The following is a 25,037-nucleotide window of genomic DNA, read 5'->3' as shown; positions in this document are numbered from 1 at the left end:
AACCTGAGTTTACATGTTATTATGCTTCTTTTCACACATCTGAAGCCTTCAGCATAGAAACGTGAGGTTTATGTGCTAGCACTGTGAGACTAGGCTGTATACCACAGAGAGAAAATCCATCTTTCGAGAATATATTCAAGAAATTAGATGAAGCTCTTGATTTCAGAGATCCGGTGCTGAATAATTTTAGGAACTACATCTCAAGTGTGACTGTAAGTTTGAGAATAATTTTTATAATGTTAATGCTTATACATCGACAGGAACTCTGCTTCCAGTAGAATTCTGGAAGGTTCTATATCTACATCGATGGGTTCTCATCCTCAAAAGTAACTTTTTTTTTTTATTAGCACAGTTGTAGGTTTATAAGCAAATCATGCAAAACATACACAGTCCCGATGTATACGCCATCCCTCCACACACACAGAGGTTTCCCTGTTATTAACACTTTGCCTGGATGGGGGGACTTTTGTTACAATGAATGAAACATTATTAACTACAGTCCATAGTTTATATTAGGGTTCACTTCTATTTTGGTAACTATATACAACCTAAAATTAATCATTTTAGCCACTTTCAAGTATACAGGTTAGTGGTGTTTAATAAACTCACAAGGTTATGTGCCATCCCCACCCTCTATTACCAAAACCTCTCCGTCACCCCAAAAAGAGGCTCTGTACCAACTGGGCATTAACTACCCATTCCCCACGCCTTCCCCCACCCCTGGTAGCCCGTCATCTTCCAGTTTCTATAAATTTGCGTGTTCTGATCTTTCTCATTAGTGAGATCAGGCGGTATTTGTCCTGTGGTGTCTGCCTCTTTCACTCCACATGACGTGTTCAGAGTTCACCCACGTTGTTGCATGTGTCAGAGCGTCATTCCTCTTTACAGCTGACAAACATTCCATTGTACATCTCATCCTTCACGTATCTGCTCGTCACCTGATGGACACATGGGCTGCTTCCACCTTTTGGCAATTGTGAGTCATATCACAGTGAACCAGGCATCACTGGGTCCCTGTCTCCAAAGCAATTCTGGAATAGCTTTTTTTTTTTTTCCGATTGTTTAGAACCATTTGTGGCCTCACAAGAAAATGGTCATCATTGCTTTATAGTTGTGTTCGTGTTCACACAGTAATTCAGCCACTGCCTTGTCGGGCCCTGCATTTGCAGCCCCAAGTCTGCAGCTCGTGGGCCTCTCTGGGGGGCCTCTGGCTGGGGGGTGGAGTGGGGGGTGGGGCACCCGAACCCATGTCCCCAGTGAAAGGCGGAATCCAGACATTCAATAGTTATTTTGTTCAGCACTGTTGTGTGCCAGGCCCAGTCTGAGGGCTGGGGACAGAGCACAGGGACGAAGCCCTGCTGCCCAGCTGCCCCTAGGGGTAGAGAGAGAAGACAGCAGCAGGACCCCCCCCCCCCAGGATGTAGATGGACATGGTGGAGGGGGGCCGCAGGTGGCAGGGTGAAGGCACAGGCCTGGGTGCTCGGGCTGGAGGTGCATTCCCGGTGCAGGGAGAAGCTGCTGGAGGGTCCGGGGGGGGAGTGACACGATCTGGTTGGTGTTTCCACGGGATCCCTGTGGCCGCCGTGGGCGTGCAGGGGCTAGTGAGGCGGCAGGAGACCCAGGAGGGGACGCTGTGGGGCCCCGAGGAGAGGGGCGACCAGAAGCCGGCAGGCGGGGTCTTGGGCATGGAGGAACCAGCAGAGAAGGAAGGCTTCTGGAGGTTTCAGGTGGGAGGGTCAGGGAGGAGGGGGGACACTCACAGGGAGGAGATTCAGGGGCTGCATCTGATGCCAGGAGCGGCGCCCCCTGGGTGCGGGCAGTGGTGGGCAGGCACTCAGCTTGAAGGGCCGGCACAGCGGCGGTGCAGGGTTAGGGGCTGGCTGGGGAGGGGGGGCGCCACCGTCTAGTAACTGTGGGGCTCCTGGGGAGCACCTGAACCCCCCGAGTTTCAGTGGCTGTGCACTGTAAAGCCTGGGTAATGGGGGTTAGGAGCTTTTTTTATTTAATTGAGATAATGTATCTATGTATATATATATCCACATAAAATTTACCATTTTGACCATTTTTAAGTGTCAACATGTGTGCATTCAGCACATTCAGTGTCATGCTCCCGTCACACCATCTGTTCCCAGAATTTCCCATCGCCCCAAACAGAACCCCTGTGCCCAGCCACAGAGTTTCTCCCACGGGGGAGACCAGGCAGCCAGGGGTGACCAGGAGAAGTGGAGGTGGGCTGGGGGGAGCTGGGTAGCGGGCTGGGTGAGGGCAGGGTGGAGGCCGAGCCACAGGGGACCTCCAGGAGGGGGAGCAGGAGGCTGCCTGGTGGACGGCCCCAGGGGCGGCAGGGCCCCCCCAGGAAACAGCGGCGGTTTGGCCAGCTGGTTGAGTTGGAGAAAGAGAGCTCTGGGGAGGAGTCAAAGCTGGCTGTGGGGTTTCGTGTCTGGGAGAGGAGAGAAAGGCGTTCTGGTGATAGAAATGAGGAAGTCGGCAGGAGAAGCGGGTCCCCGAGGGGCTGCTCCGGGCGCCGGGCAGGGGGGCAGGAGGCCGACCTCTGGGAAGGGCACGCAGGCCAGCAGGGAAGGCCGGTAAGTGGACAGACACGCCTTGCTGAGTGCCCAAGCCTGTTGGGGACCCTCCTGGACCAGGGAGCCCAGGGACGGTCCCAGAGGGCGGACACCAAGCTTGGGGAGGGAGGGGGATCTAGGTGAGCCGGGGGGGCAGCGGGGGGGGGGGCTCCTGGCTTTCCTCTCGGCGACCCTTGGGCTCGGGGGTCCACCACCGTCTGTGCTGGAGGGCAGGGGTCCCACAGCGCTGCAGCCTCCTGCCCTGCTGCCTTCCGAGGACCCGTGGAAGCCCAGGCGGGAGGGGCGAGTTTGAGGCGCTGTTCCCCAGCTCTGCCCAGCCCAGTGCCCTGGCTGCCTGCAGCAGCCACTGAGAACCCCAGCTCATCTGGGCTCACTGTCGCCCCGCACACCCCTCCTGGCGTAGGGCTGACACGGCCCCCTTGTGGCACCACCCCGGGGTGCTGCCTCTTTCCTGTTGCTCCTTCTAACCCCTGCCGCACCCTTTCCCAGCTCTCCTCCAGCTAATCTCCCAGGAGAGGCAAGGCACCTGCAAAGAAAGGCCCAGGCCTGGGGCTGGAGGAGCAGCAGGGCTCAAGGCCTGGAAACCCAAACAGCTGCAGAAGCCGCCAGTTCCCTCCGACATACAGTGTTTGTTCCTGGTTTATTACCTGGTGATAAACCCTTTCAGAAGAGTTCTGAAGAGAGGGCTCTCCTGAAATACTCTCCTTCCACCTCCTTTTCTGTGGCCCCGGCTCATTCACTTGGTGTGCTCTGCTGTGAAGCCCTGTCATAAGGCAGGGAAACGGTGACCGGTTTGCGGTCTCCCAGCTCTGCGGGACACCAGCTTCTTGGGTCAGCTTTGGGGACAGAAGGACGTCACAGACAGTGGTTCCAGATGCCTGGTCTCTGTTTGGCCCTCCAGGCGACACGTCTTTCTTCTAGATCTGGCTGTCGTAGTGGCCCTGCTCCTGCCTCGTTTCTTATTCTAGAATGTTCTCTCTTCTTTACGGGTTTCGTAGTTTCTGCAAGTCCTTATTCCATCTTCAGAGTTTGTTTCGGGCTCTAAGGTGGGGCGGTGGGCGACCTGTCAGTGCTCCTTCCCATTAGGTTTTGTTTGATTGCTGCTCGGTCCTGTTCTTCGGGCGACTCCTGTGGACAGGGTAAATGACTTTTAGTTTGTGGTTTTTCTTCTAATGCTCTAGGGAAAACTGTTCTTTTCCTTATTTACCAGGAAGAAATCTAAGATCAAAGGGGATGATTTTTTTTCCATCTTGAGACCACAGAAAATAAATAATAAGTTTTGGGGTGTTTCCTGAGGCCCACGAGCTGACATCTGGAGTTCTCTAGGCTCCTTCTAATCTAGATTTTCAGGGTGAATGTTTTATGGGAAATGGAAAACTAGGCAGGCACCTCATGCTCACTCTCCCTCTAGAGCCGAGTTCCTCAGCCTCGGCATTGTTGACATTTCGGCTGGACTATTCCGTGTTATGGGGTGGGGGGCTCATATACAGGGAGGGTATTTAGCCACCTCTCTCGTCTCCACCCTCTGGATGCCAGTAGCAGCCCCCAAGTTGTGACAATCACGAACATCTACAGCCATTGCCACCCACCCCTGGGGGTGGGGGGGGCGATGGGGGGAATCACCCCCATTTCCCAGCCACTGCCTTAGAAGAGATCAGGAGTAAACTCAACACATACTGTAAACAGCCCTAGCTAGATTTTTCCAGCATGTTGCTCACTCCCCCCATTCTGTTTTCTGATGAAACAAACAGGTCCCCTGGTAATTGAGCTATGTGAACATTCCTGCCTTGTGGGTTCTCAGACGTGAATACTGGAGCTTTCTACTTCCCAGCGCTTATTTTACTCGCGAGACCTGGGGCTCTGCCACTCCCACGGACAGACCGCCCAGAAGTGTCTCACAATCTCCTTGCTGCTTTTGTGCCTCTAAGGGGTAATAGAACTGAAGCCCCGAGTAACCGTTTTCCAACAGGGGTTCTCAATGCAGAGGTTAAATAGCAGAGGAAGGGAGGGACGTGTGGTTGGCTCTGACTTTCCCCCAGTGCCCAAACGCCTGATTGTACTCTAAAAATAGCCGCCCCTTCTTCCCTCCTTTCTTTTCTACTTTATGCTGAACAATGTGAGTTGCATTTTAAAAGAGAAGTCTTGTACCATTCTGAAGACAAATGAAGCTTGTTAAAGAAAATAAAACATTTGAGAAGTCTTAAGAAAACTCCCTGGAAAGAATCTGCCTCACCCCACCCGGCAGGAGTGTGTTCTCAGATGATTTAACTGTAGTTCTTTGAACAGTTTGATCCTTTGTGAAGTTTATGAGGATTTTCAGAAATCAGGGAATTCGTCGTAGGAACCTTTTTTTCCCACTAATTGTCTTGTACTTGGCCAGAGCTCCTCTATTTATTTTATGTTCCTAAGTCACATTCATAAGGAAACTGCTGCTCCAGTAGCCCTCACAGCTGTGTTTCTCTTCCAGCAGCAAGGATTTATTGAAGCTGGGACCAAATCTAAGGAACGTGCTCTCTGTTTATTTTCCTCCCTACTCTCTGTCTTTCACATTTCCAAATTAAAACGGGCAGCTCCGCGGATAAAAGGTGCGCTCCTTAGATCCATTGCGATGTCCTGGCTCTGGATACTGAAGGTTCATTCGACTGATCCACTTGTCCTGGGTTAACTGGACAAGGCGGCCGGCCTGGCATTGGTCATAATGAAGAGTTCTGTTGAGCAGCCTTCGGGGTGGGGGCCAGCCGTCTGCTTGTGCCGCCCGCAGAAGGACACTCCTGGGGGAAGGTGCGGGGAGCCGTGGCGCAGGGCTGGCCCTCCGGGTGCATCGGGTGCGGAGGCGGGAGCGCAGGGGCCCGGGGAGGCTGCCGGGCGGCTGTTTAGGAGCAGGGGCGTGAGCCGGGTTGGCATCTGGCCGCATCGGGAGCTCCGCGGTTCGTACGAGCTGCTGCGCCTGCCTGAGCCCACCGAGGAGACCCTGGAGACGTGCGGGCGAGAGGACCCGATGAGAGGGGGCAGGGGAAGTAGAAGCGTTGGGATGGGCGGATTGGGCGGGAGCCCCACCCCTATCCCAGGAGGACACCATCTGTCCTCCCACCCCCAGGGGTCTTCCTGCAGGAGGAGCTGAGCCAGGTCGAGGCTGGCGACAGCCCCGCGACCACCGTGCCTCGTCAGCCCCAGGACGAGTCAATGCAGAAATACAACGGCATGGAGCCCGGGCGGGGTGCGCAGGGCAGGGCTGCGGGCCGCCTGCTCTCCTCGCCAGCTACTTCCCGTCCTTCGGTCCGTCCGTCCTGCGCGGCGGCTGACAGGGCGAAGCCCGCCACGGCTCTGCGGAGCGCGGATGGGGGCCGTCCCCGTAGCTCTCCCCGGCTCGGGCGCGCGGGCGTCTCTTGTCCATTGCGCGTCTGAAGTGCGCGAGGGCGCGGGGCTGGCGGCGGGGCTCTCGCTGGTGGAGGGGATGACAGCGTGGAGCCGAGGGGAGTAAAGAGTAGAGGGAGTCAAGAGAAGATTGGCATGCTCCGCAGGGTGGGGGCGGGGGAGGCAGATGGAAATAATTTAATTGATTTCAGAAGGTGATAGGAGAGAAGAGAAAGGTGTGAGCTTACCAACGTGACAGCCCCGGAAAGTTGGCCTCAGTGCAAGCAGCTCGTCAGGATCTTGGGAACATGGCTGAGCATTTTCCAGGTGCACTGCCCAGATTATTATCAGATTTGCTGCTGGAGATTAAGAGAGGAGTTTAGATCTTTGAATTCTGACCAAGATGGGTTTTTGTTTTATTTTATTTTAATCAAGCACCTAGACTCCTGGGACCTTGGAGAAAAGATAGCAAAGAAAATTTCCACCCTTTTCCTTTGCTTCTCATATGCATACTCTTATCTCTCTTTGGAGAGTCAAAGAAATTTATTTACCTGGGCAGATTTGGGGGAAAGTAGACACATTTTAGAATCATCTTATTTCTTGTAAAGTAAGCCCTGGCGTAGTCCTTTCTGATGATTGTGACCATAACGTAAAGGGTACCTTTGCGTCAACGGACCAATTCAGGGGATGTTTCTCGTCGGGGATGGAACAGTTGGTAAAACTCATCAGTAATTCTCTCCACCGATCATTTGGGCTCTGTTGGTGCATTTCATATTGGGAGTCCTACGAAAGTTATTCTCGGTCTAGGTTTTAACCTAGGGATTCTTTCATTGCTGCTGCAGAAAGCAGCATTAAAAATTATGATTGAGGGGGGCTCAGGGGTAGTTCAGCGATAGAATCCTCGCCTGCCATGCGGGAGACCTGGGTTCGAGTCCTGGCCTATGCACTTCCCCCTCAAAAAATCAATAAATGATGCTGCAATAATGGAGCAGTCACATGGAAAAAGAATGAAGTGTGACCCTCATCATACTGCATACAAAAAAAAATTATGATTGAGAAAGAAAACAGTGATAAGTATCAGTAATGAGATATAACATGCCTTTTTTATAAAAAATTTTAAAAATCACAATACCTGTGATTCCTCTTATGTGAAATAACTAGAATATGCAAGTTAGTAGAGGGAGAAAGTAAAGTACAAGTTACCAGGGAGGGGAAGGGCTGGGAAGGGGGCGTTTATGCGCAGTGGGCGTACAGTTTCTGTTTGGGGAAATGGGACCACAGTTTGGGCTGAGAGCAAGCAGCTCATCAGAGTTTTCTGTTTGGGGAAAAGTCGTGGGGATGGAAGGTGGTGAGGCGTTGTGAGTGTGATGGGTCCCACCGAATGGTGTGCGTGGCGGTGGTTGAGGTGGGTGGCTTGATGTTGTGTGTGTGTAACTACCCTGTGGATTTCAGGTCTGACCACACAAAGTAAGCTTTATTTTGTTTTTTACATTGGTTTTCATTGTAAAGTATGCATGTCATAAAACCGTGCTCTGTGCATTTGCTTATTTTAGATATTTCTTATAAACGAAATCATACGATATTTGTCTTTTCGTGTCTGGCTTATTTCATTCAACATGATGTCTTCAGGATTTGTCCATGTTAGAGTAGGCATCAGAACTCCACCCCTTCTGATGGCTGAAGAGCACTCCATTGTATAGCTGTGCCATGTCCTGCTTATGGAGTCCTAATATGAACGCTTGGGTTGCTTCCACTTTGGGCTATGGTGAATAAGGCTGCAGTGAACATGGGTCTACCAGTATCTGTGTTCTATCGGTATCTGCTTTCAGTTCTTTTGGGGACATCCCTAGGAGTGGAATTGCTGAGTCGTATGGAAAACCTACATTTCACTTCTTGAGGGGCCATGCTTTATTAATTTTTAAATGATATCCATTTTTACTCAAGAGGAGAAATAAGTAACTCTTGTGCTTCTGCCAAGTCTGGTTTTCAAGTGATTTGCTTGTATGCACTTGAAGGCTAGGTCGGTTGTCCTGCTGCAAACCCCGAAGCTGCTGGGCTTGTGGACTTGCTTGTCTCGACTCAGGCTGACTGTTCCGTATGGGTGGATGCAGCGCTGCAGGAGGAGTCCCTGCCCCGAGGAAGCTAGCGTTGTCCTGAAAAGTCACGTCAAGCATGCATGACATTGTGCATATTCTGCAATTGTTAGATAAAAGCCGTTACGGAGTTACACACATTAACCCAGTAGAGAACAAAGGCAGCTTTGTTAGAATAGGCTGGTCTCTTTCCAGCTAAATCCCAAGCCCTCGTTTTCCATAGCGTCATAGGTGGCTGTGGTCTATGGGGTAAAGCTGTGTGAAAGCACTTGCAAGTTCAAGATTGTAGAAACATACCTTTTCCTTTTCTGATATTCTGCAGGCAGACGGACAGACAGGCAGACCTCCCTGGGGCAAACATGAAGAGCGCAGCCAAACCCTGGAGCCCTGTGGTCAAAGCTGGGAGCCATGGGGCTGACCGGGCCCGGCCCCTCCCTGCGGCCACTTCTGGCATGAAGACATCCAAGTCCTCAACGTCTCTGGCCTTTGAGTCTCGACTCAGCAAGGTACGGGCTGATCTGCACAGGACAGGTCTCATGGGCCCCCGAGGGTCCCTGGGATGGGGGGAGTGGCGCCTGCACCAGGCAGACCTGGGGACCCTTCGAGGGAGAGGAGGCGGCCCCCAAGGCCCGGCGTGCTGGCTGGAAGGGATGGAGGAAAGGGGTTTGTTCTGGTTTGCTAGCTGCTGGAATGCAATATACCAGAAACGGGATGGCTTTTACCAAGGGGAATTTAATGAATTGCTGGTTTACAGTTCTAAGGCCGAGAAAATGTCCAATTAAAACAAGTCTATAGAAATTTCCAGTCAAAAGCATCCATCCAGGGAAAGATACGTTAGTTCAAGAAGGCCGATGAAGTTGAGGGTTTCTCTCTCAAGTGAGAAGGCACATGGCGAACACAGTCAGGGCTTCTTTCTTGGCTGAGAGGGCACATGGCGAACACGGTGTCATCTGCTGGCTTTGTCTCCTGGCTTCCTGTTTCATGAAGCTTCCCGGGAGGCGTCTTCCTTCTTCATCTCCAAAGGTTGCTGGCTGGTGGACTCTCTGCTTTGTAGTGTCGCAGCATTCTCTGCTCTCTCTGAATCTCTCTCTCCAAAATGTTTCCTCTTTTATAGGGCTCCAGTAAACCAACCAAGACCCACTCAAATGGGTGGAGACATGTCATCTGCTAATCCAGTTTAACAACCATTCTTGACTAAATCACATCAACCAGGGAGATGATCTCATTACAGTTTCAAATATACAGTATTGAATAGGGATTATTCTACCTTTATGAAATGGGATTTATATCAAAACATGGCTTTTCTTAGGGGGCATACTTCCTTTCAAACCAGCATGGGGTTGTCCAGAGGTGTGGCGGGCTGGGGAAGGGGAGCCTGCAGAGCGTCTCACAGCACAGTCCCAGCCGCTGCCCTCGTTTCTTGCACCACTGTCCATCAGGGGGCCTGGCCCTCTCCGTCCCTCTCATATGGTGGACCTCCCCCCTGTCTGACGGCTTCCTGTCGGGGTTGCTCCACCCTCAGGGCAGCACCTGTGCCCTTGCCTCTGCCAGCCCCTCTCCTTGGGCTCTGACGGGTGGGGCCGGGGCTCAGCGTGTGTTAAAGCTGGACAAGCAATACAATGCTTTTATATGTCAAACGAACGGAGACTCTGGGTGAGGGGATGATAAACTGGTGTTTCACCTGGGTGTCTGCAGAGTATGTGAACATTGTGGGGGCGGGGGCAGGACAGTTCTTGGCACAGGATTGCCCCGTGTGTTGTGGGATGTCTTGATTTCCTGTCCATTTCCCACCTATTAAAGCTGAGTAGCACTTCCAGTCCCAGGGCAACCAAAATTGCCCCTCGAATTTCCATCCTGCTCCCGGAGGGACACCCCTGTCCCTGTCAAGAGGAGCTGTGCCAGGTGATATTGTCCTATCTCATGGCTTCTAACACTGTCTTCTGATAAAATACATAGATTATTCCCAAATTTGCATCTTCAGCCAGGACCTCTCCAGACTGAAATCCAACTGCCCTGTCTGTCATGCTGTCCCTTGACTGTCTAAAAGATGCCTCAAATGTAGCACGTCCAAAATTGAATTTTGATTTCTCCCCATCCCCCAAACCTGCGTCTCCCAAGTCTTCTCATTGGGTAGGTGGCAGCTCTGTCCATCCACTTGCCCAGGCCGGAGCCCCTTCTTTCTCACAACTCGCAGTCCATCAGCAAAATGCCGTCACTTCTCCCTGAAACATATGCTCCAGGTCCAGCTCCCCTGTGGCCACCAGGTCTTACTTACCACCACCCTTTCTTGCACTGGCTTCCTAAAGGGTCTCCCTGCTTTTGTACCCCTCCATTCTGCACTCGGCAGAAGCCACGGTGGTTCTGTTAAAACGTGCGCCGCGTTGCTCCCCCATGTGAAGCCCTCGTGGTACTCCTCAGTCACTCGCTGAGAAGCAAATACCTGCAGTGGGCAGTAGGGCCCTCCCAGGCCCGGCCCGGCGCCTCTTGTGCTCCACCACGCTGGGCCCCTGGCCGCCCCCCTGCCGGCACCTTGGCACTCGCCGCTCCGTCTGCCCGCCCCGCCGCCCACATGTTCCTGCACATCCGCTGTTCACCTCTGGCCAGGCCTGTGCTCACTCTGGTCACTTTATCAGAAGCTCGGCCCACCATGATGGGTACACCGTGTGGCCCACCCAGAGGCGTGCACGCAGCTTCACCTGCCCTCCTGCGGTGCTGCCCTTTGCCACTGGCTCCTTTGAAGATGATTCTGTTGAAGCGTGGACTCATCTGTGGTGAAGATGTTTGAAGGTCCCAGTTAGGCGTGGCTCATAGGATTCGGGTGGGCTTCAGTCCCCATTGCTGGAATCGTTTTTTTTTTTTTAATTAATTAAAGAAAAAAAAGAGATTAACCCAACATTTAGAAATCATTCCATTCTACATATGCAATCAGTAATTCTTAACATCATCACATAGATGCATGATCATCATTTCTTAGTACATTTGCATCGATTTAGGAAAAGAACTAGCAAAACAACAGAAAAAGATATAGAATGTTAATATAGAAAAAAAAATAAAAATAATAATACTAATAAAAAAAGAAAAAAACAAAAGACAAACAAACAAAAAAAAACTATAGCTCAGATGCAGCTTCATTCAGTGTTTTAACATAATTATATTACAATTAGGTATTATTGTGCTGTCCATTTTTGAGTTTTTGTATCTAGTCCTGTTGCACAGTCTGTATCCCTTCAGCTCCAATTACCCGTTATCTTACCATGTTTCTAACTCCTGCTGGACTCTGTTACCAATGACATATTCCAAGTTTATTCTCGAATGTCGGTTCACATCAGTGGAACCATACAGTATTTGTCCTTTAGATTTTGGCTAGACTCACTCAGCATAATGTTCTCTAGGTCCATCCATGTTATTACATGCTTCATGAGTTTATTCTGTCTTAAAGCTGCATAATATTCCATCGTATGTATATACCACAGTTTGTTTAGCCACTCGTCTGTTGATGGACATTTTGGCTGTTTCCATCTCTTTGCAATTGTAAATAACGCTGCTATAAACATTGGTGTGCAAATGTCCGTTTGTGTCTTTGCCCTTAAGTCCTTTGAGTAGATACCTAGCAATGGTATTGCTGGGTCGTATGGCAATTCTATATTCAGCTTTTTGAGGAACCGCCAAACTGCCTTCCACAGTGGTTGCACCATTTGACATTCCCACCAACAGTGGATAAGTGTGCCTCTTTCTCCGCATCCTCTCCAGCACTTGTCATTTTCTGTTTTGTTGATAATGGCCATTCTGGTGGGTGTGAGATGATATCTCATTGTGGTTTTGATTTGCATTTCTCTAATGGCCAAGGACATTGAGCATCTCTTCATGTGCCTTTTGGCCAATTGTATTTCCTCTTCTGAGAGGTGTCTGTTCAAGTCTTTTTCCCATTTTGTAGTTGGATTGGCTGTCTTTTTGTTGTTGAGTTGGACAATCTCTTTATAAATTCTGGATACTAGACCTTTATCTGATATGTCATTTCAATATTGTCTCCCATTGTGTAGGCTGTCTTTCTACTTTCTTGATGAATTTCTTTGATGCACAAAAGTGTTTAATTTTGAGGAGCTCCCATTTCTTTATTTCCTTCTTCAGTGCTCTTGCTTTAGGTTTAAGGTCCATAAAACTGCCTCCAATTGTAAGTTTCATAAGATATCTCCCTACATTTTCCTCTAACTGTTTTATGGTCTTAGACCTAATGTTTAGATCTTTGATCCATTTTGAGTTAACTTTTGTGTAGGGTGTGAGATATGGGTCTTCTTTCATTCTTTTACATATGGATATCCAGCTCTCTAGGCACCATTTATTGAAGAGACTGTTCTGTCCCAGGTGAGTTGGCTTGACTGCCTTATCAAAAATCTAATGTCCATAGATGAGAGGGTCTATATCTGAGCACTCTATTTGATTCCATTGGTCGATATATCTATTTTTATGCCAATACCATGCTGTTTTGACCACTGTGACTTCATAATATGCCTTAAAGTTAGGCAGCGCGAGACCTCCAGCTTCGTTTTTTTTCCTCAAGATGATTTTAGCAATTCGGGGCACCCTGCCCTTCCAGAAAATTTGCTTATTGGTTTTTCTATTTCTGAAAAATAAGTTTTTGGGATTTTGATTGGTATTGCATTGAATCTGTAAATCAATTTAGGTAGGATTGACATCTTAACTGTATTTAGTCTTCCAATCCATGAACACGGTATGCCCTTCCATCTATTTAGGTCTTCTGTGATTTCTTTTAACAGTTTTTTGTAGTTTTCTTTATATAGGTTTTTTGTCTCTTTAGTTAAATTTATTCCTAGGTATTTTATTCTTTTAGTTGCAATTGTAAATGGGATTCGTTTCTTGATTTCCCCCTCAGTTGTTCATTACTAGTGTATAGAAATGCTACAGATTTTTGAATGTTGATCTTGTAACCTGCTACTTTGCTGTACTCATTTATTAGCTCTAGTAGTTTTGTTGTGGATTTTTCCGGGTTTTCGATGTATAGTATCATATCGTCTGCAAACAGTGATAGTTTTACTTCTTCCTTTCCAATTTTGATGCCTTGTATTTCTTTTTCTTGTCTAATTGCTCTGGCTAGAACCTCCAATACAATGTTGAATAATAGTGGTGATAATGGACATCCTTGTCTTGTTCCTGATCTTAGGGGGAAAATTTTCAATTTTTCCCCATTGAGGGTGATATTAGCTGTGGGTTTTTCATATATTCCCTCTATCATTTTAAGGAAGTTCCCTTGTATTCCTATCTTTTGAAGTGTTTTCAACAGGAAAGGATGTTGAATCTTGTCAAATGCCTTCTCTGCATCAATTGAGATGATCATGTGATTTTTCTGCTTTGATTTGTTGATATGGTGTATTACATTAATTGATTTTCTTATGTTGAACCATCCTTGCATACCTGGGATGAATCCTACTTGGTCATGATGTATAATTCTTTTAATGTGTTGTTGGATACGATTTGCTAGAATTTTATTGAGGATTTTTGCATCTATATTCATTAGAGAGATTGGTCTGTAGTTTTCTTTTTTTGTAATATCCTTGCCTGGTTTTGGTATGAGGGTGATGTTGGCTTCATAGAATGAATTAGGTAGTTTTCCCTCCACTTCGATTTTTTTGAAGAGTTTGAGGAGAGTTGGTACTAATTCTTTCTGGAATGTTTGATAGAATTCACATGTGAAGCCATCTGGTCCTGGACTTTTCTTTTTAGAAAGCTTTTGAATGACTGATTCCATTTCTTTACTTGTGATTGGTTTGTTGAGGTCATCTATGTCTTCTTGAGTCAAAGTTGGTTGTTCATGTCTTTCCAGGAACCCGTCCATTTCCTCTAAATTGTTGTATTTATTAGCGTAAAGTTGTTCATAGTATCCTGTTATTACCTCCTTTATTTCTGTGAGGTCAGTAGTTATGTCTCCTCTTCCATTTCTGATCTTATTTATTTGCATCCTCTCTCTTCTTCTTTTTGTCAATCTTGCTAAGGGCCCATCAATCTTATTGATTTTCTCATAGAACCAACTTCTGGTCTTATTGGTTTTCTCTGTTGTTTTCAATTTCGTTTATTTCTACTCTAATCTTTGTTATTTCTTTCCTTTTGCTTGCTTTGGGATTAATTTGCAGTTCTTTCTCCAGTTCTTCCAAGTGGACAGTTAAATCCTGAATTTTTGCCTTTTCTTCTTTTCTGATATAGGCATTTAGGGCAATAAATTTCCCTCTTAGCACTGCCTTTGCTGCGTCCCATAAGTTTTGATATGTTGTGTTTTCGTTTTCATTCGCCTCGAGGTATTTACTAATTTCTCTTGCAATTTCTTCTTTGACCCACTCGTTGTTTAAGAGTGTGTTGTTGAGCCTTCACGTATTTGTGAATTTTCTGGCACTTTGCCTATTATTGATTTCCAACTTCATTCCTTTATGATCCGAGAAAGTGTTGTGTATGATTTCAGTCTTTTTAAATTTGTTAAGACTTGCTGTGTGACCCAGCATATGGTCTATCTTTGAGAATGATCCATGAGCACTTGAGAAAAAGGTGTATCCTGCTGTTGTGGGATGTAATGTCCTATAAATGTCTGTTAAGTCTAGCTCATTTATAGTAATATTCAGATTCTCTATTTCTTTATTGATCCTCTGTCTAGATGTTCTGTCCATTGATGAGAGTGGTGAATTGAAGTCTCCAACTATTATGGTAGATGTGTCTATTTCCCTTTTCAGTGTTTGCAGTGTATTCCTCACATATTTTGGGGCATTCTGGTTCGGTGCGTAAATATTTATGATTGTTATGTCTTCTTGTTTAATTGTTCCTTTTATTAGTAGATAGTGTCCTTCTTTGTCTCTTTTAACTGTTTTACATTTGAAGTCTAATTTGTTGGATATTAGTATAGCTACTCCTGCTCTTTTCTGGTTGTTATTTGCATGAAATATCTTTTCCCAAGCTTTCACTTGGATACAAGTGAAACAAGGATAAACCTATGTTTATCCTTGGGTCTAAGATGTGTTTCCTGTAGACAGCATATAGAAGGATCCTGTTTTTTAATCCATTCTGCCAGTCTATGTCTTTTGATTGGGGAATTCAGTCCATTAACATTTAGTGTTATTGCTGTTTGGATAATATTTTCCTCTACCATTTTGCCTTTTGTATTATGTACATCATATCTGATTTTCCTTCTTTCTACACTCTTCTCCATACCTCTCTCTTCTGTTTTTTCGTATCTGACTCTAGTGCTCCCTTTAGTATTTCTTGCAGAGCTGGTCTCTTGGTCACAAATTCTCTCAGTGACTTTTTGTCTGAGAATGTTTTAATTTCTCCCTCATTTTTGAAGGACAATTTTGCTGGATATAGAAGTCTTGGTTGGCAGTTTTTCTCTTTTAGTAATTTAAATATATCATCCCACTGTCTTCTAGCCTCCATGGTTTCTGCTGAGAAATCTACACATAGTCTTATTGGGTTTCCCTTGTATGTGATGGATTGTTTTTCTCTTGCTGCTTTCAAGATCCTCTCTTTCTCTTTGACCTCTGACATTCTAACTAGTAAGTGTCTTGGAGAACGCCTATTTGGGTCAATTCTCTTTGGGGTGCGCTGCACTTCTTGGATCTGTAATTTTAGGTCTTTCATAAGAGTTGGGATATTTTCAGTGATAATTTCTTCCATTAGTTTTTCTCCTCCTTTTCCCTTCTCTTCTCCTTCTGGGACACCCACAACACGTATATTTGTGCGCTTCATATTGTCCTTCAGTTCCCTGATCCCCTGTTCAAATTTTTCCATTCTTTTCCCTATAGTTTCTGTTTCTTTTTGGAATAGAGATGTTCCATCCTCCAAATTACTAATTCTATCTTCTGTCTCTTTAAATCTATCATTGTAGGTATCCATTGTTTTTTCCATCTTTTCTACTTTATCCTTCACTTCCATAAGTTCTGTGATTTGTTTTTTCAGTTTTTCTATTTCTTCTTTTTGTTCAGCCCATGTCTTCTTCATGTCCTCCCTCAATTTATCGATTTCGTTTTTGAAGAGGTTTTCCATTTCTGTTCGTATATTCAGCATTAGTTGTCTCAGCTCCTGTATCTCATTTGAACTATTGGTTTGTTCCTTTGACTGGGCCCTATTTTCAATTTTCTGAGCGTGATCCATTATCTTCTGCTGGCGTCTGGGCATTTAGTCAGATTTCCCTGGGTGTTGGACCCAATAGGTTGAAAGATTTTTCTGTGAAATCTCTGGGTTCTGTTTTTCATATCCTACCCAGTAGTTGGCACTCGTGGCACTCGTCTGGGGGTCCCACCAGTAAAAGATGCTGTGGGTCCTTTAACTTTGGAAAACTCTCGCCGTGGGGGAGGTTCGCCAGCCGAAGTGGCTTGAAAGAGTGCCAGCCGGCCCAGGGATCCGAACGCGGGAAGGGTCGCTGGCCGCCGCAGCCCAGGAGAGCACCCGTCCGAATCTCCTAGTCGGCCTGGGGCGCCAAGCGTGGCGGGAGGGCCCCAGCTGCCGCGGCCTGGGAGAGTGCACTGTTCCCAGCCGGACCGGGAAGCCACGTGTTTGGAAGGGACCCTGGTCACCGTTCTCCACGGCCTGGGGATCTCCGATCTAATTCTCCCAGTTGGTCCGGGGGGCCACGCGTTGGGGGGGCGCCAGCCGCCATGGCTTGAGGGGACCGTGTGTCCAATTCTCCCAGCTGGCCCGGGAAGAAGGAAGGGAAGGACTCCAGCTGCTTGCCACCCGGCCCGGGGAAGCCCGCGCCCCTCGGCAATCTCCTCAAATGACCTTTGATAATGTAATCACAGCTGTCAAAATTGTTATGTTCTTAATTGTGCCTGCTGTTTTCATAACTCCTGTCCCATCCTTAGATACCCTGTCAACATTATTCTCCACTTTCCAAGGAGGGTAATATATCTGGAAGTTTATTCATTTCTGCTGCTCCAGGGAAAACGTAGAAACTATGAAGCCAGAGAAGGGGAAGCTGACAGGAGTCATAGGATCTTATCTTGCAGCTCCAGAAACCACCTACAGTGGCTCGGCCTCCACTCATGACCCGCGCAGAGCACCGCCCCTTCCTCTCTGCCACTGTGGAACCGCCGAGGCTCCGCCGGCTGCGTGAGACACAGCTGGGGACAGCCAGAGTGTGGGCAATGGCTGCACATGCCGCTGGAATCGTTTTTAAGCAGGAGAAATTTGGATGCGGTTGGAGAAGACCCTGGGCAGAAGCCAAGGCAGCCGTGCCCCCAGGAAGCCCCCAGGAAGGCGGCAGCTCGGTACCAGGACACTACCAGCCCCAGAAAAAGCAAGGTGGTCTTGCGAGTGTCTTGGTTTTTAAAAATGTTTTTTAATTGTGTAATATAACATATATACAAAGCAAAGAAAGGAAAAGGAATACTTCTCAAAGCACACTTTAAGAAGTAGTTATAGGACAGATCCCAGAGTCTGTCACAGGCGACCATTCCACCATCTCAGGTTTTTCCTTCTCGCTGCTCCAATACACTGGAGGCTGGAAGGAATGTCAATCTAGTGATTCAGCAGCCACACTTGTTTGTTAAATCCTGTTTTCTCTATAACTGCTCCTTCTCTTCTGATCCTTCTCCCAGTCTATGGGGATCTTTGGGCAATGCCTGTTCTGACTTTTTCATGTTGGGAAAGGGTGTCCACACTAAAGAATAGGGGATGAAATTAATTGATAATCTTGGAGAGGCTGGTCCCTCTGGGTTTCAGGATTTATCTGACCTATGAGCCCTCTGGAAGTTATAGGTTCCAGGAAAGCAAATTCAGTGTATGAAACGTTTATATTCAAGCCCTAGGTTTTCTTAAGAGTTAAGAGGAGTGATGGTGGTTGGGGTTTAGCAGACCATGGCAATCAGCACTATCTAACTGAGGCTTGCATAAGAGCTGCCTCAGGAATAGGCTCTTGACTCCTTTGATCTCTCTTGGCCACTGATGCCTGATTATATTTCACTTCTTTTCACCCTTTTGGTTCAGAAGGTGTCTGTCCCACCATGCCAGGGCCCAACTCATCCCGGGAGTCATGCCCCACAGCGTCTTGATTTTTGACTTCCAGCTTCCCAAAATGTGAGGTGATAGATTTTTGTTGTTTAAGCCAATCGTAAGCTAAGATACCGCCCTTACCCTCTTGATTTTCCTTCTTGGCATGTAGTGCCATCAGATGCACCTGTTGAGTTAGTGTCTGACCCCCAAGGCTATAATGTAAGCTTCAGGAGGTCAGGGGCTGGTGTGTATATGTGTGTGTGTATGTGTGTGTTTGTGCGTGCGCGCGCGCCATAACTCTCCGTAATGCTTAAAACGCGCCTGCTGCGTGGTAGGCATCAGTGTTTATTGATTGCACGAGTTAGCCCCTCACTCAGGGCATGGCAGTGTGGTTCTAGGAACGCAGTCTTGGAGTTGGCCAAGTCAGGCTGAACCAGAACCCCGGATCTGCCCCTTCCAGGCTTTGAAACCTCAGGCAGGTAGCATAGCATTCTGAGCTTTCCTTTCCTTGACTTTGAGATAAGATAATATCTTATTTACCATGAGGATTAAGTATGGATAAAGTGTTCTATATGTAGTCTTGTTTATTAGGTCATCCTTGACTAGACTATTATTTCCATTATTTTTGCTGTTATTATTATCATTGACCTATAGCATGCTTGGGAAACATCCTTAATTTAGACTTTAAATTAAGATGTTAATTTCAGGCTGATAACAGGCCATTAGAACTTGGAGAATATATTGAACTATTTTAAGAAGCGTAATTCAGAAGAAGTGTCTGAGGTCTCGGTGTGTTTCTAAAGCATAGTGAGAAATTGGCCACATCTGTGATCGATGGGTGAGTGTTTTGGAAACTGGTTTTACAGGGGAAATGCCAGGGAAAAACAAACCCTTGTGTTAGAGGCTTTCGACTCTCGTTTCTGATTCTTGGTGTCAGGATCCCAGAGGCTGAGCGAAGGGGTCATAGGCCCTTACCATGCCAGTTCCCCTCTGTTCCTTGTCATGCCTCTGCTTTGACCATTTTTCCTTTTCCACCTGTGGCTGTAGGTGGAAGAGGAGGGATGGACGTGGTGAGGGGCAGAAAAGCAAGTTGATTTCTAACCCAACATTTTTTTTCAACTTCATTTTTTTAAACAACAAGCATTCATTAGCTCATGGTTTCAGAGTCCAAAATCAAGGCGTCAGCCAGGCCGCTTCCTCCCCAGTGTCGGCTGCCACAATCCCTGGTTTCCTTGGCCGGCATCATGTGCAGAGTCTCCCACCCTGTATGTGCCGACTCCTGGCTTCCCCCCAAGGCCTTCTCTAACTCCTGGCTTCTGAATTTCTTCTGCTTAGAAAGGATTCCAAGATAGGAACGAAGGCTACCCTGATTCAGTCGGGTCACACTTAACTAGTAATAAATCTGCAAAGGGTCCTATTTACCAGTGAATTCCCACCCACAGAAAGACAGATTAAGATGAATAACATGTCTTTTTGGGGTATGTAATTCAATCTACCCTGGTGTGGCTCCCCCAAAACTAGTACCAGTGTCAGCCTAATGTTTTAGTGTGAACATTTGCATACTGAAAAGCTGAAGGAATTATACAGTGAGAACCCATATACCAACATCTAGATTCTACAGTTCATATCGTAATGTAGTCACCTTAGTAATTGGATAAAATGGAAAGGATACATATGTTTTACCTGCTCAAAAATAGGAAAACTGAAACCAATGTGCCAAAAACAGAACCAGGCCCTACTTCAGATCCTTGCTTCAGTTGAGAGAGCTTTGGGAGAAGTCTTCTGGAACCTGAAGTCTACTTGAAGTTTATGGGGGATGTTTCACATGTAGGGTGTGCGTGTTTGCTCCATAACTCTGTCCCCAGCACTTGAAAGCTGCCAGAATGTGATATATCAGTAATGGGTCGGCATCTATAAAGGTGATTTTTAAAGTTCCAAGTTATACTTCTAAGGCCCTGAAAATGTCCAAATTAAGGCACCAACAAGAGGATTCCTTCTCGGAGGAATGCAGCTGGCATGTAGGCTTTCTGTCACGTGGGAAGGCACATGGTGACATCTGCCTTCTCTCCTGGCCTCTGGTTTCGAACGGTGCTCTCAGCTCCTGGCATCTCCTAGGTGTTTTTCTTCTGCAGCTTCAAATGTCTGTGTGTCCTCCAAAATGTCCCTCTCTTAAAGGACTCTGGTAAGAGGATTAAGTCCCACCTTGAATGGGCCAGGGTCCCATCTCCATGAGAACAACCTAATCAAAAGATCCAGCCCATAAGAAGTCTGCACCCCGAAGATTGGACTACAAGAACCTGGCTTTTCTGGGGTACGAAACAGTTTCAAACCAGCACGGGGGAGAATCTGTAAGATGCTGTATTAGTTTGTTAAGCTGCTGTTATGCAATGTACCAGAAATGGAATGGCTTTTGAAAAGGGAATATAACAAGTTGCAAGTTTATAGTTCTTAACCTATAATTATGTCCAAACTAAGGCATCTAGGGAATGATACCTTAGTTCAAGGAAGGCTGATGGGTCTGGAACCCCTCTGTCAGCTGGGAAGCACGTGGCTGGCATCTGCTGGTGCCTTGCTCTTGGGCTCCTTTGCTTTCAGCCTCTGTTCTGGTGGGGGTGCCTCACTTTGCTTCTCCAGGGCTGGCCTTCATCTCTGGGCTTTCCCTGACTGTCTCCAGGTTCTGGCTTCTTAACATCTCATGGCGACGGGTGCTGGGCTCCAAGCATCTCCAGACATCCGTGTCTCTGTTCTCCAAGTGTTGGCATCTGTGTCAGCTCTGGCTCTCTCCAAAATGTTTTCCCTTTTAAAAAATTCCAGTGAACTAATTAAGACCCATCTGGAATAGGTGGAATCACATCTCCATCTAATCAAAAGGTCACATCTGAATTGGACATGCCACATCTCTGTGGAGATGATCAAAATTTCTGCCCTACTATATATATATATTTATTATTTTTTTTTTTTTGCAAAGTAATCTCCTTTATTCCGCTCCATCTACCTTACTTTGTCCGTGTATGCAGTTTGTACTTCAGTCCCAGTAGAGAGTGCCAGTGAGTATCGCTGAGCTCCAATTTCAAACCTTTTGTAGAGGTCTCTGGGGCATCCACAAATCTGCCCTACAATATTGAATCAGAATGAAAAGAAATGGCTGCCCCTGCAAGATAGGATCAGGATTAAAACATGGCTTTTCTCAAGGTACATAATAGCTTCAAACTGGCATGGATGCCTTTATCTGTTGGTTGCAGGTGGAAGTTTGCCAGCAATCCGTGATGTTCTCTGTCTTGAGTGTCACCTGGTGTTCTCCACCCCTCCTTACTTACTGTATCTAATTCCTTTCTCCTATGAGGCTCCCAGTCGAATTGGATTATGACCCAGCCTGATCCAGTTTGGCCTTATCTTAAGATCATTCTTCCAGGCCCCACACTGATGGAGATGACAGAGTGAGAAGCTTCATGGCTCTGCCACCTCATAGAAGCTTTGAACAACCAGCAAGAACTGCCATAAACCCATTTCTCAAAGTCCTGGCAGACAGTTAGAGGGTTGTAGTAATGGCACGAGTACTGAATCGCCAACTCAGAACCTGCCCTGGGTGTAGACGGCAGCTCACAGGACTCCTACCGAAGGTTGTAGAAGAGAAGTCAAGTCGTTGGCTACCTGAGGCAAGGGATTCCTGGCTGTAGAACAGTAGAGTACAGTGGTGGGAAACTTGAGGAAACTGTTTCCAAGGGGAGAGGGGATATTCTTATTCTGATAGATGGGGAATTTCCTGAGGCCACATGTGCATGCCCAAGACAAGAATCATGCACAGAAAGGAACAGGGTGTCCCCTGTGTTATGGCCTGGAGCTGTTCTCTAAACTCATTGTTTGGATAAACCCTGAAGGAGAGCCCGTGTACAGGTCAGTCAGCAAAGACTAGGAAAGATATTTTCTTTTTTCCTTTTTATTTTTTTAACTCCGGCATTCAAGGAAAGCTTTGTTATATCACTAGCTGGAAACAAGCTTACAAAACAGATGCCTCAAAGTTTAAATTCTAGTGATAACACAGTAAAATATCAAAATGTCCAGGTTTCAACAAAAGTTTACAAAACATGCTGTAAAAGAAACAGAAAGCAATGGCCTAGGTAAAGGAGAAGACTAAGGCATTAGAAACATCATAAACCAGCAGTGAGGAGGACCAAACCTGGGATGTTTTAGGCAAAGACTTTAAAAACAATGGGCCTAAATATGCTCAAACAAAATCAGGAAAATGAGTGATGAACACAAAAAAAATATCAATAAAGAGATGGAAACTATGAAAAGAAACTAATCAGAGCTAATGACCATTGTAACTGAAATGAAAAACTCCCTAGAGGGGCTCAACAGCAGATTGGAACTGGCAGAAGAAAGAATTAGAGAACTTGAAGTAAGACAATTTAAATCATCCAGCCCAAAGAGCAGAAAGAAAAGAGAATTAAAAAAAGTGAACAGTGTCTTAGGGAATCTATAGGACACCATCAAATGTACCAATATATGTGTCATCAGAGTCCCAGAATGAGAAGAGAGAGAAAAGGGTAGAGAGAGTATTCAAAGAAATAATGACTGAAAACTTCCTAAATTTAATGAAAGACATGAATATACACATCCAAGACATTCAATGAACTCCAAACAGTATAAACCCAAATAGACCCACACTAAAATATATTATACTCAAACCACCAAATGCCAGCGTTAAAGAGAGAATTCTGAAAGCCATAGGAGAGAAGTAACATGTCATGTACAAGGGAGCCTCCATAAGATTTCTTGTTGAGCTAATTTCTCATTAGAAACCACAGAGACAAGAAAGCAGTCAAATGACATGGAGTGCTGAGGGCAAAAACAGCCACCCAAGAGTTCTATATCTGGACAAACCATCTTTAAACATATGAGGGAGTGATTAAGACATTTCCAAGTAAACAGATGCTGAGAGAGTTTGTCACTGCTAGACTGGCCCTACAAGCAATGCTAAGAAAAGGACACCAGACAAGAATTCTAAGTCATGTGAACAGTGACCCCAGCTGAGGGTGACGACATGGGTAAACATATATGCCAGTGCTGTTGTATTTTTACAGCTCCACTTTTTACATTCTACGGAAACTAAAAAGCAAATGCATAAAATGTGATGATAAATCGGTGGTTTGGGATTCATAATGTGTAATCTGTGACAAAAAAAGTCGGGGGACAGAGGGATATAGAAAAATAATTTGCATATAATATTGATGTTAGAGTGGTATCAAGACTAATGAAGTTGTTACAGATTTGGGATGTTAAGCCTCATGATAAATAAAAAGAAAATATCAGAATATATCCAAGCTCATAGAGATAGAAATTAAGTGTAATTAAGTACAAGAAATTAAGGAGTGGTGAGCAGGGGAAATGGGGAGCTAATGTACAGTGTGTGGGTTTCTGTTTGGGAAGATGGGAAAGTTCTGGTAGTGGGAGGGGTGAGGGCACTGCAATACCGTAACCTGACTAACCCTATTGAATGGTGTGCCTGGAAGTGGATGAGATGGGAAAGTTTATGTCGCATATATGTTCCCACAATTAAAAAAAAAAAGTTTTTGCATTAGGGAGAACAAAGGAATGTCATTATTGCAGGGTGCTGAAAATAGATGGTAATTAATATTTTAAAATGCCACCTTATGTGTGAGACTAAAGCAAAAAATGTTTGTTACAAAATTTATATTTTGACTAGAGCATTTCCTAATATAGCTTATGTAGATAGTTTGATTGAACGTCATAAGTACTTGGAATCTCAGGTAGGACATGAGACTTTGTTGTTTTGTCCAAAGTGATGCCCCGATGAATCCCAGAGTGATTTGATCAGTGAGTAGAAAAGTATTTGCAAGCCCCCTTCGGGGAATGGTGAGAGCAGGGAGAAATTCAACTTCCCCAAGTTGAATTCTTGATATTCTCACAAGCAGTGTGGACAACCAAAGCTATAGGCTGAGCCCCCAGTCTTGGGGTTTGTTCATATGAAACTTAACCCCGCAAAGGATAGGTCAAGTCTACTTAAAATTTAGGCCTAAGAGTCACCCCCAAGAGAGCCTCTTTTGTTGTTCAGATGTGGCCCCTCTCTCCAGCCAACACGACGAGCAATCTCACCACCCTCCCCCTTTCTGTGTGGAACATGACTCCCAGGGGTGTGGACCTTCCTGGCAACGTGGGACAGAGATCCTGGAATGAACTGAGACTCAGCATTAAGGGACTGAGAAAAACCCTAGAATGAGCTGAGAATTAACATCAAGGGATTGAGAGAACCTTCTTGACCAAAGTGGAAAGAGTGAAATGAAACTAAGTGTCAATGGCTGAGAGATTCCAAACAGAGTTGAGAGGTTATCCTGGAGGTTATTCTTACGCATTAAGTAGATATCACCTTGTTGTTCAAGATATAGTGGAGAGGTTGGAGGGAACTGCCTGAAAATGTAGTGCTGTGTTCCAGTAGCCATGTTTCTTGATGATGATTGAACAATGATATAGCTTTCACAGTGAGACTCTGTGAATGTGAAAACCTTGTGTCTGATGCTCCTTGTATCTACTATATCAACAGAAGAGTAGAACATATGGAATAAAAATAAATAATAGGGGGAACAAATGTTAAAATAAATTTAGTTTGAAATACTAGTGGTAAATGAAAGCGAGGGGTAGGGGTATGGTATGTATAATCTTTTTTTCTCTGTTATCGTTTTATTTCTTTTTCTGTTGTCTTTTTATTTCTTTTCTAAATCGATGCAAATGTTCTAAGAAATGATGAATATGCAACTATGTGATGATATTAAGAATTACTGATTGTATATGTAGAATGGAATGATATCTTAGTGTTTTGTTTGTTGTTAATTTTTTTTAATAAAAAATATTTCTCAATTTCAAAAAAAAAGAGCAACTAAAGACACAATGACAATTAAATACACTGCATGATCTTGGATGGGGTCTAATTAGCAAGGAGAAAAGGCTCAAAGGAATGTTATAGAGACATATAAAAAATGGAATTTTACATTTTATCAGT

At 45.9% G+C, this 25,037-nt stretch overlaps 1 protein-coding gene across 8 annotated transcripts in view; it reads left to right on the top strand.

Moving 5' to 3' along the window:
* Positions 1-25,037, top strand: part of SPECC1 (sperm antigen with calponin homology and coiled-coil domains 1) — a 307,237-nt gene that overhangs the window by 70,926 nt on the left and 211,274 nt on the right. For 4 of the 8 annotated variants that reach the window (XR_013177470.1, XM_077163989.1, XM_077163994.1 and 1 more), the window contains exons 1-2: positions 2,470-2,585; positions 8,355-8,538. Coding sequence is in view for 7 of the 8 variants with exons in the window: in XM_077163989.1 (XP_077020104.1) it covers positions 2,476-2,585; positions 8,355-8,538 (294 nt within the window). In the remaining variant the exon portion in view is untranslated. Of the gene's footprint in view, positions 1-2,469; positions 2,586-5,286; positions 5,367-6,151; positions 6,267-8,354; positions 8,539-25,037 lie in introns of those variants that run through there. The other 4 variants (XM_077163993.1, XM_077163991.1, XM_077163992.1 and 1 more) reach the window with 3 other exon arrangements.

This window comes from Tamandua tetradactyla, chromosome 6, assembly GCF_023851605.1.
Source record: "Tamandua tetradactyla isolate mTamTet1 chromosome 6, mTamTet1.pri, whole genome shotgun sequence".
Classification (NCBI taxonomy): Eukaryota; Metazoa; Chordata; class Mammalia; order Pilosa; family Myrmecophagidae; genus Tamandua; species Tamandua tetradactyla.
The sequence above is the reverse complement of the archived record's forward strand: the minus strand, read 5'-3'. Positions and strand labels throughout refer to the sequence as shown.